We start from the raw sequence: 12,113 nt of genomic DNA on the forward strand, positions 1-12,113 counted from the left end.
TGGGAACCGAAATTACTTCAGGCAGTAAGGCATTGTTTATGTACAGACTAATGCAAATGCCCTCGTTGTATAAGGGCAAGACAAACATGTATCTATTAAACAGATCTTAAGGTGTAAATATGCTTGATGAGGAAAAGGAGGTCGACAGCCATGCCAGGGGCTCATTTCCTGGACTGGCCCAGAAGCACTGCTATAACAATGCAGCTATATCTTTCTTTCTGTTTCTCCTCTTGAAGAAGAATCTGACTAAAATGTCCCTTTTACTGGTCTTCAGATCACCACGACCCTAACGCTGCTGATTGCTTCCATTTAGTCGCTTTGCTGTGTGAAGGCTAATTCTACCTTCCTCTGTCCACAACCAGTGCAAGCTTTCAAGCCCTCCAAGACTCTGAAAATGGCAGGTTGGGAAGGCTACATTGCTTACAAGAGACTCTAGGAAAGGCAAGATGCTAAAGTGAATTCAAGTGAATTTGATTATTTTAAAGATCATTTTTAGCCACTTTGGAATATCTACTAGACTGAGCACCTCTTTTATTGTTTTTGTGTTTGTTTGTTTTTCTTTTTCTTTCTCTTTTTACAGTCTATGCAAGAGAAATATGTGGAAAGCAGGCCTGTAGCCCTAACTCCCTAACTTAAGTTTTATGAAAACACATGCAAATATTAAAGCACTGAAGCCCAGAACATTTTCCCTAAATTTAATGGGAAGTATTGGTTAAGTTAGCACAAAGTGTGATAAAGCTGCAACACATCACATCATTAGACTGTATTACACAATGATTGGGAATGTTGCCAATTTAAATAAATTTTATACATATATTTTAAAGAATGTCTCTATCTGATCATGCCAGCTATTTAATCCTTTAAGTTTTTATAGCTTTCTAAAGAAATGCTGCCAACTTCTTAATGTATTTGAGACTTTTGAATGTTTTTTTGGGGGGGATTGACACTTTACTTTGATATTCTAATTATGAAGAATTAGGAAAATTTCCTAATGATTTTGGAGTTTGTTTTTATTTTTCCATTTTAAATGGAAATTAAATTTTAAATTTGAATGTATGTTTATTAATTCCAAAGGGAATTGTAGCTAGGCAGTATTGCATAACCTTCTATTCAATATAATGGGATTTATGTTGAGCAACCTTCCTGATCTCAACACAGTATCAACAAAAGGGTACAGGGCATAATGCTGGAATGTTTGTATTTTATTCTGCACTTCACCTCATTTGAGTCAATTCTCTAAAATGAGGATAGTATTCAGCAACCTTTGTAAATCACTGATGAGATAAAGACCTATACATGAGTAAAAAAAAATACCTAACTACATAATAGAAGAAAGACCCAGAGATAGCAGTTATTGTTAAAAAGATAAAAGTTTAATTGTCTGAGCTATGGTTACAAGCAGTGAAGACTAAGAAAATAAGAACAATGTTTGGAGGTATTTCCTCATGTGCTTAGGAACATTGATGGACAAGTCACAAAAGATGCCCGTATTATTCTGTCATCTCACAGGACACTGTATATTGTGCCATGCGGTGGTTGTCATTCAGCAATTATGTGAACCTGCAATAGTAATTATATATGCTTTGTAAAAGGTGAAGCTGGAATGGAATAAAATACATATTTTAAAAACAGGAGCTTCTTTCTCCAGATACCCTGCCCTTCTTGCTGGTGGTCAGCTCTATCTCAACGTGAAGACAGAGTAATTTCTAATTCTCTTTGTTCTTACAGGTCAAGCCAGTTACTCATAGTAGAATTACTGCATCAGCACGGTTTCGAAAGCCACTCCAGGAGCCCTACACTATTTTGTAAGCAGAATTTTATATTAGTAAAATATCTGTCTTTTTTTGTTTTGTTTTGTTTTATTTTTCTTTCTTAATTTCAGATGGGTTTTGCTTTAAATACTCTTCCAAACTATTTTACTTTGCTTTATTTCAGCCTGATTGCTAATGGAGATCTAATTAGCCCTGTAGTGCGACTCCTTATTCCCAGGAAAACACTGAATCACTGGGACCATATTCTCGAAATGGTTACAGCAAAAGTTACCCTCAGAAGTGGAGCTGTTCACAGGTATCAAGAAACTGAACATTTATGAGATACAGTTGATATGTTTAGATATGTTCTTAAAACTCCCTAAGCAGATATAATGGATCCTTCCAGCTTTATGGGAAATTTATAAGAAAATTCTCTTAAGAGCTCACTCCCAACTCAAACCATTCTATGATTCTATGAAAATGGAAATATGTTTACTTCAAGTCACTTTCATGTTTCATTGCAACTGCTATTTAAAATGAAAAAAGCCCCTCAATTTGTTTCAACTGTTATTTCTTGATTAAATATTTTATTAACAGATATGCAATAATGCAGTGTATTCAACATTAATAATTAAGTTGCAAATCATTATAAAATCAATGACCTCTGTCAAGTCAGTAAAATGTTTGGAATATCCAATAATGGATGCAGTCCATTTTGACTGACGTTATGGAGGTCATTTATTTTACTCTGACATGTTTTCCTTTAATTTTGATAGTTCTTTAAAGTCATTGGGGCAAACAATTTCAAGAAAAATGTTTTAGATCCTTTTGTTTTTGAAGACCTGTGCTCAGTCAGTTCAGCCTCCTAATATGAACCAGGGCCAAAGCTGTAGTTGAGGGTTTTCCAGTTCCAATATTTTCTGTAGGTCTGAATTGTTGTGGTATCCCAGGAGTAGCAAATGACATCTTGGATACGTAACTTTAAATCACCTTAAGGCCTGAAAATAAGCTCTCTAAAATAAGATCTGATAGTTATTGCAAGCTTTAGAGCAAAATGATATGCAGTCTCCATGACAAACTTTGCAGAGTAAGCAGACTGCCAAGGTGTGTACTGGCAAATTACTGACATTCCAGTGTTGCCCCATGCAGAGCATATTACAGAAATCCATTCTTCAGACAGGAGAGGGCCTTTTGTTGGAATCATTCTTTATAGCTTACACAATGTCTGAGGCTAGTCTTGCAATCTATTTCTCAAATCAGTGAAGATAAAATCTTCATAATCTCTTTCAGTTCTTCTGATTACTTTCCCAGAGCTGATGCAGACCATAAAAGGTGAAGTTAATGCTGTCTGCTGGGTGTTAGCTCTCATCTGTTTTTTCTTCTCAGTCAGGCATTTCCTTGCTTGTGTTATCAGGCTACTTAGCACTTTTACTTCCCTTAAACTAAACCTAAACACGTTTTGCAGTTTTCTGGATCTGATTCTCAGCTATCATAATTCTGAGGTGAACAGAGTAACAGCTGTTCACAACATCATTTTTTTCCTGCTTCTAGGTTGTTTAGGGATTTAACAACCTTTTGCATTTTATTCTCTTTACTTGGTATCACTCCTTGGTAAACCTGAATAATGTATATGAAAGCATATATAATTATATACATTTTAAGAATTGATTTTAAGAAGTTCCCTTCTGTATTGTTTTAATTATTTAAAAATAAGATAATGTACATTCATTTTTGAATTATTTAACATTTTCCTTTTTCTGGTTTTCTTTTAATGCAGTTTTCATTTTCTTTCCTTAAAATGCTAGGAATGCATATTAAATACGTTAGTAAAGTGATTGTTGTTCTTTAATAAGTTATACATTAATTTCTGGGGTTTACTGAAACTATGTCAGTGTTAGGGGAGGTCTTGTTAGACCACTGATTCTGGGAAGATATAATTTCTCATTAAAGAAGGGTAAGTGGAATTACGAGAACCTGCATTAGGTATATGGCAATGTTTCTTTTCTGAGTAATTAAATGACATACAAAGCTGCCAAGTCCTACGTAGTTTCACATATGGCTTTACAAGAAAAGGAAAAAAAAAAAAAAAAAGGAAAAAAAAAGATCATCCCCATCAGAATAGGGACATAAGTAATATGAGAGAGAAGACAATGAGAAAGTAGCCTTTCTCTTTGCAAAATTTTGCTTGGGGATGGGGTACAGTAACCTGGTTGGCAGGTATCTGGTGTGTGGACAGGCAGGTATTTGGGGATACTAGTTCCACAAGCTGTATCTTTGTTGTCTGCTTCGTTAGTCTGTATGCTTGCTTTGTTTTGGCTGCCACTTTTTTGGCTTGGACTCGGGAGGGAAAATGGAAGTCTACTGACAGTCCACAGGATAAACCTTTGATCATCCCCCAGTGACCAGAAGACATGACACCAAGGACATCTTCTGCATAATACTAACCAGGGAAATATTAGGATGTGTTTGAATGGTTCAAACCAGGTGGGTGGGTAAAAAGCTTCAGAAGCAAGAGTCGCAAGAATTGTGTGATACTTGTTAAGTCAATAGTTACTTATATATTTATCTGAAGTTCCTTTTTTTCTTTGAAAAAATACATTTTTAATTCCCTTGTCATATTCAGTGACTGATATGTTTCATTCAGTTATTATGGCTATTATTTTTAGGATGAAATATACAACTAGAGACTGCTAGATATTTGTCCATAAAAAAAAAAAAAGGGAGTTACATTAAGCAAACAACTTTTGTACTTTAATATTAAAACATAATCAAAGTGAAAGATCAGGTACAAAAACCCACAGTCATGTTTGTAAGTACATTACATGCTGTGTAAGTACTGTAAGTACTGCTGTGTATATGCAACACCATACAAATATATAAAACAGTACTACAGTACACCAATTTGCCTTTTTTCATGCAAGTTCCACAAAGCGAAATGTAATCTAGCAAAATACAGTCAGAATAATTCAGAAATGAGCTTCTGCTTATGCCTAGATTTCTTTTTAAAATTATCATTGTTTGTGTGTAACTGATGTGATCTGAATGGTAATGAAGCATAAATTTTTCTTCAAATTGTTGGGATGTCTGTGAAATGTTTGCATTAGTTAAGTAAATGCAAAATATAAGTAGTACATACAGAATGCTTCAGAGTTAGTATACTTTTTTTTTTTTTTTTTTTTTTTTTTCTTTGAGGCATTTGCTCTTTGCTCTTAGAAAACCGAAGTACTTCTAGGTGCAGTACTTTTCTAGGTGCAGGATGCACCTAGAAAATCAAAGTGCTTTCTTGTGGAGAGCATAAGAAAGGCATGGAGATACTGGAGCAAGTGTAGCAAAGGGCCATGAAGATGAAGGCCTTGAAGGTGCATGTTATGTGAAAAAGGGCGGAGAGAGCTGGCATTGGTTAGCCTGGAGAAGGCCTAGGGAGGATCTTACCAATACATCTAAATATTTGTTGGAGATGAGTGAAGAAGTCAGAGACAGGCTTTTAGTGGTGTCCAGTGACAGAACAAGAGACAATGAGAGCAAACTAAAATACAGAAAATTCAACCTAAATGAAAGAGAGAAAAAAAAATACTGTGTCATCAAATACTGGAATAGGTTGCCCAGAAAGTTTCTGGAGTCTCCATCCTTGTAGTTTTTCAAAACGACTGGACATAGCCCTAAGCAACCTGCTGTAATTGCTCTTGCTTCTTTACAGGACAATTGGACCACACAGTTTCCAACAGTCCTGTCCAAACTCAGCTATTCTGTGGTTCTCTAAGTGGTTCTACACATTGCATTTTTTTTTCTGTATTTATTCAAGATCATGCCACTATGTGTATGAACTTAAAAGGCAGCTTTTTCTCTGTTCAACTGATGTTTTTTGGATTTTATAAGTCACGGATGTTCTCAAGGCAGGCTATTTTTATTATTCATAAAAGGTTCTTTATGTACATACATGTATCTTATTATATCTCCTAATCTTATTATTTGTCCTTGCACTATTAAAATTTATGAATAACATATAAAGTAGCTCCTGTAGTAGGCTTAGAGAAAACAATTTAAGATGGCCATTCAACATTCCTGCATTTAAAAGACTTAGAATCATAGAATCATAGAATGGTTTGGGTTGGAAGGGACCTTAAAGATCATCTAAGTCCAACCTCCCTGCTATGTGCAGGGACACCAGGGATACCAGGTTGCTCAAAGCCCTATCCAGCCTGGCCTTGAACCCTGGGGCATCCACAACTTTTCTGGGCATATTGTTCTATTGCCTCACCACCCTCAAAGTGAATAATTTCTTCCTTATATCTAATCCAAACCTACTCTGTTTCAGTTTAAAACCATTACTCCTTACCCTATCCCTACCTGACAAAGATTCCCTCTCCAGCTTTCCTCTGGTCCCACTTTAGGCACTGGAAGGCTGCTATGAGGTCTCCCTGTAGTCTTCTCTTCTCTTGGCGTCTCTTCTCCAAGTCCCTCAGCTTGTCTTCATAGGAGAGGTGCTCCAGCTCTTGGTCATCCTTGTGATCCTCTTCTAGACTGGATCTAATAGGTCCACATCCTTCTTGTGCTGAGGGACTCAGTATTTTAATGCAAAAGTGATAATGTTGGCTTTTTAATTTAAACTTAAATATTGCCAAATTTTGGAATGTGCTTCATAGGAAAGAGATTAATTCATTATAGAATGTCTCCTCCTTTCCTTATTGCATTGATTATCCATAAATAAAATTACAAATTTGACAGTGATCCCAATGAAGTGATTGGCATAGCTTGGAAATAATGTGTTGTCATGCATACTCCCCTCACCCCTAAGTCCTTGATGTTTCTTCCTTCTCAGTAAAGTGTGTGAACAGAAATGATTATGGTGAAAATCTATCTGGTGTTAAAGACCTAACTACAAAGTAATTTATTCTCCATACTTAAGTAGAAATTGTGAGAGTATTTTATCTGTCATAGTGCTTCGTATTTTATTAGTTCTAACTATGATTAGTTTAACTGTGATTTAGGTCGTTTTGCTATGCCTTTTCTTGTCATTTTTTATATAGCAATTTATCATTGTATCCACTGTACTTTATTGGTTTTCAAATCTGAAAATATACATGATTAGATCAGCATAGCTTTCAGTACTTTTAGTAAACATGATGGAATGATAAGGTTTATTATTTTAAACCTCTCTGTGTTTTTCAGACTTTACACTTTAGATGGAAAACTTGTACAGGATGGGTCAGATTTGGAGAATGGGCAGTTTTATGTTGCAGTGGGTAGAGAAAGGCTTAAGAGGTTGCCATATGGTGATCTGCTGTTTAGCAAATCTACAATAAGAAGGCCACAGGGGTAAGTTCCATATGTGTGTGATATGATTCTTATGCTTGTGTGCGTGTGTATCAATTTATTTACAAAGTACCACCACTAAAGTCAAAATCACAATGTCAGAAATGTTTGTAAGGAATGGATGGATGGGTTTATATGGATGCAAATTTTTACTGAGCACTTTTAAGAAAGTTGAGATATAAATCTCTAATAAATGAAAAATATAAATTCAAAGTATTATTTCACATCGTAAACATTGTAAACATGCCATTGATCACGTTTCACACAATTTTTGCCAGATAAAGGTTTATTTTGGCTTTTTTTTTTTTTTTTTTTTTTTTTTTTCCCCCACTGGTACACAAATGAGATTATGAATTATGATCTGAATGAGATTATGTGTAACTACACCTGTTGACATCTACTCTTATTTGGTTAGGTTTTAAGGAATATGTACTCCTTTAAGAATGCTTTAGGTTTGTGTCTTTTTTTACTTAGACAGCGTTACTGCACAATGGAGCCCTAAACAGGGTTTTAAACAGGGTAAGGAAAAAGGTGGGCTTTTAGTATCTTTGGAAAATACAAAGCTAAATAGGGAGCCATTCCAATGAAATAAATGGAAAAAGATGAATGGAAATTCATCACACAGATTGCAATAATTTAGGGGATTTGTGCAACAGTCTGCACATAAACTGGGGTGCAATTTATTTATTTATTATTTATTTATTTACCTTAGCAAGCAACTATAGACAATATGAATAACAAAGTATTTTGAGAAACAACGTTTACAATAAATGAATTTAAAGATAGGGGGAAATGTTGCTGAAGATGTGTTGATTAAAAGAATTTTATTGAAATTGCTGGAACTTTTCATGAGATTAGTTTTAAGTATCTTACACAGTAATTCACTGAATACTGCTCTGTGGATTTTCAGTACATAAATTGTGCATTTTGGGGAAATGTAATGCACTTGTTTGAATAAGTTCATTATTATGCATTTAAATGTTGTGTAGTGAACAGAAATTACTGATTCTTAGTAAAGCTGTGCAATGGACAAAACAACTCTGTTGGCACAGCTGGCTTGGTGTTATCTGAGTAGGTTATAGAGGGATATTGTCTATGATAGTGACAGTATACAGAATAATAAGATATGACTTATTCCTACAGTTCCAAAGCATCTGTACTACCTCCAATTGTGGGATCTCGAAAATCTAAAGGCAGTGTAAGTATCAAATGCCATAATAAAGTTTGTTTCTGATTTTGCTTAATTCCAGCAGATGGAAAGTCCTTGTTCTTTGGGTTTTAATTAAATATGAAGGGAAAAAATCCTCAGCCACCGGGTGTAATGCTTATTAATGCTTGATGTATCTGTAGATATTTGCAGTGTCAGCTATACAAAATAAATCTAAGAAAATAGATTTTTTAGATTCTAATTTTTTAGAAGACCTTCCATAGCAAAGATTACTGTTGCCTTGAGGTCTTTCCTATAACCCTTTTCAACTTTTCAACTATATTTATGTACTGATTCTTTTTTTGTTTTGTTTTGTTTTTCAAATTATACACCAAAAAGCAAAACACAGGACCTTTTACAAAATTTACTAAAGAAAATGGTGTTTCTGTATGCTGATTCTGATTAAGTCCCTAAAACTGTTTCCTGGCTGATCATTGTTTTATCACTAGCTAACAATTACTACACAGAGCTTGAGTATGCACTGTTTTGTGTCCCGTACAGCTACTTATATGTGTCCAAAATGAGTCCACTGTAGATTTCAGGAAGTGCCAGATCAGAATAGAAGTATCTGTTTGCACCAGTTGCATACAAGTGTAGTTTACTGTACCAGTACAAGACAGCACAGCATCAGACTCTCAGTCTGATTTTTACTATTTTTACATTTTTGCTATGGCAGTTGGTCATATCCAACCACTATTAACAAACTAAAAAAAACCCCACACCCACCCTAAAGCCTCTAAACAAAATAAAGTGTACAAGTCTCTGTTCCATATTGCTGTAATGCAGAAAATAAAACCTCAATAAAGAATATGGTTTCATTTTAAATGTGAGTTTAAATGTGAGGTGAAAAGAATTGTCCATGACCCTTGCACAATGAAAGGCCTTTCTGGTGTGCAGTTTCTAAAATGGCATAAACTGTTCATGCAGCTACACTAAGCAAAAAAATAAAGCAGAGTATACCTGTCTTCCATGATTTAGCTAAGTCTGAGATAAGGTGAATGGTTCCAGATGCTAGTTAGATTTTCTGTCCTCTACTCTAGTGCTTCGTTGTTATATTGAACATTTTGACACAACTGGATTAGTAAGACACTACACATGCCATTGGACTGGCAGAATTAGGAGGCTGACAGCCGCTAATGAGAGGCAACAATGAGGGTATTCAGTTGGTAAACTCTTAACCCAGCCTAGTATGATATAAACAGCACCCTATAGGGCTACTATGTACAATTAAGTTTTTTATATTTCTTGTGAACAGATTTAGACTCAGGAAAATTTATAAATTAATAAAATCTCTAGCTATTAGAATTATTGATAAACTCAGAATCACACATACATCAAAGCTGAAGAAAATCAGGACCAGGTTTCTGTTCCTGTTTCTAGATACACAACAGAACAAGCAGAGGAATGGGCTGATTTCCTTGGAGGTAATTCAGAGGTGACATGCTGACAGACCCATTTCTAAGCATGATCCTGCTACACAAAGACTGTCATCCTCTTCCAGCCGTTTTTGATGCTTAACAGATTAATACCCGTATTTCATTTACACAGGCAAAGAATTATTCACAAGTTATATATTGTATATCTATTGACTTTCTATACATATGCATAGATGAGATACAGCTGTATATTATATGTATGCATGTATAGATTTGCCTAGCCATTTCTTTCATCAGACGAAACAATATTTCCTTTTAGTAAATGCGTGTTTTCTTCTGAGAATTGTTGGGGAGCATTTAATCAGTCAGATCATATAGCAAGTTGATAACACAGTTATGTTTTTTCAGATTGCATTAGATATCTTTTAACTGTACTGATTTTAAATTAATGTGATTCTGTAACACCTGATACCAACCTATAGATGTTAAAAAGTTTGAATAAAGTTAAGATATAAATAATAATAATAATAATTGAATTCATCAGTGATAATTATGAACACTTTTCCAGGGAAATGATCGGCAGTCTAAATCTACCGTTGGATCCAGTGATCCTGGAGAAAACAGTTACTCACCTCAGCCTCCAAAAGGGAAGGACAAGAAATGCCACAATCCGGAGGATTCTGTGTCTAGAGGACACTTTTCTAACAAATCTACAAAAGGAAAACAAACAGGAGTAGCAGCCTCCGCAGGAGTCCTTCAAGATAATGGTCAGTACCGAGATAAACTCAGTCATAGCATAGCATTTTATCTTCTGTTAAACCGGTGAAACACACTGTTAGTATAGTTCTTGAATTGTCAGCTTACTCTGGCTGATTTACCTTACAGAAGTTCTTTTTGCTAGGAAATGTACCTATGCAAGATATTACAATTCAACAGGAGGCTGCGTACAATATTTAGAATATATTGCAAGTGAAATAAACTAATATGGCCATATCATTTTTCTTTTGTTATAAGCGTAATAGAAAATATGTTTTGACCACTGTCTTCCACTGTTCTGCACTGCAAAAAAAAAAAGTGAAGACAAGAAGCTGGCCTACTCAAAGAACTCTTCACTTTCTGTGAGGATCCTTAGTTAGCACTCTGGTTCTGTATAACAAAAAGACTAGGGAAGGACTCTATCAGGGAGTGTAGTGAAAAGACAAGGAGTAATTGCTTTAAACTAAAAGAGGGTATATTTACATTAGCTATAAGGAAGAAATTCTTTACTTGGAGGGTGGTGAGGCACTGGAACAGGTTGCCCAGAGAAGTTGTGGATGCCCTCCTCCGTGGAAGTGTTCAAGACCAGGTTGGATGGGGCTTTGGGCAACCTGGTCTGGTGGGAATTGCCTCACCCATGGCAGGGGGGTTGGATCTGAATCATCTTTCCATCCCAAAACATTCTAGGGTTCTATGAAATGTAGTCATCAACATCCTCTTTCATAAACTGTTTTTCTTGTTTTGTGCTTTATACTTACTACCACCACCTGTGTTTTTTTATTTAATGGCTAGAAGACTGTCCCCTCACTACAGATTCTGCTGACATACTGGGATGGCTATTTTTCCGCATTGGTAATAGTTTTAAAAGTAATTAATAATGGTCAATTAATATCTGTCAGTAGAAATAAATTATATTTTTCATAACATTTGACACCACTTCATACTGCTGTGTTCATAATTAAATGTGCAATACTTAATCATGGTTTAAAACTTCAGTATACATCATCTAACAACACAGTTCTGTTCATCTGCATTTGTCTAGAATCATGAATTGTAAATTTACTTCCAGAGTCAGGAGCATTCTGTAAATCTGAGTTTTAAAAGAACAGTGAAATACAATCTTTTTGCAATGTAACAGTCTTTTTTTTTTCAGAGTAAGATTGTTGAATTTCTAGTTCATTTCAGTCTCGAGTTAAATACCATTTTTATCCTGTTGTTGATAAGTGGATATAATTTTAGCCTATACTTTTTTTGATAGATTTTTTTTCTTGCTGAAGAATGGTGATTATATTAAAATTGAAGTGAGTGGAAATGTTCATCCCTTATAACTCAGGAAATGACTGAATAGTTCCTTCTGTTTGAAATTATCATGGTGTGTCCGTACTTTTTATGGAGTTAGTGGTTAATGCTAAAAACATTTAAGAAAGCAAGTAGCAGAGCTGACCTCTCAGAGGAGAACTTGCATGTTTGGCTTACCCATTTTAAAAGCTCAGTGAAAAGCTTTTATATTTAATGGTTATCCACTCTGGATACCTCATTTCATTGATAAGTTTTCAATTAAAAAAAAAAAAAAGATGCATTATTTTGGGAAGTAATGGTACAGAATTCTTTACTCAGAGCTCAAAATCCATATGTTGTGGTCTAGCATCCTCTTCAGAGTACTGAACTGCTCTTAGTAGAGACTTACCACAAAATCACAGCATGGTTAAG

General features: G+C 35.0%; 1 protein-coding gene across 1 annotated transcript in view; it reads left to right on the plus strand.

Annotated features, from left to right (window-relative positions):
• DCDC2 (doublecortin domain containing 2) overlaps window positions 1-12,113 on the plus strand; it is a gene marked incomplete at both ends in the record, with an annotated part of 58,021 nt that overhangs the window by 19,294 nt on the left and 26,614 nt on the right. The window contains 5 exons of the mRNA XM_084306934.1: window positions 1,729-1,805; window positions 1,936-2,067; window positions 6,921-7,067; window positions 8,208-8,262; window positions 10,216-10,414. Of these exons, the coding sequence (XP_084163060.1) occupies window positions 1,729-1,805; window positions 1,936-2,067; window positions 6,921-7,067; window positions 8,208-8,262; window positions 10,216-10,414 (610 nt within the window). The remainder of the gene's footprint in view (window positions 1-1,728; window positions 1,806-1,935; window positions 2,068-6,920; window positions 7,068-8,207; window positions 8,263-10,215; window positions 10,415-12,113) is intronic.

Source organism: Netta rufina (assembly GCF_964035555.1).
Source record: "Netta rufina genome assembly, chromosome: 2".
Taxonomy (NCBI): domain Eukaryota; kingdom Metazoa; phylum Chordata; class Aves; order Anseriformes; family Anatidae; genus Netta; species Netta rufina.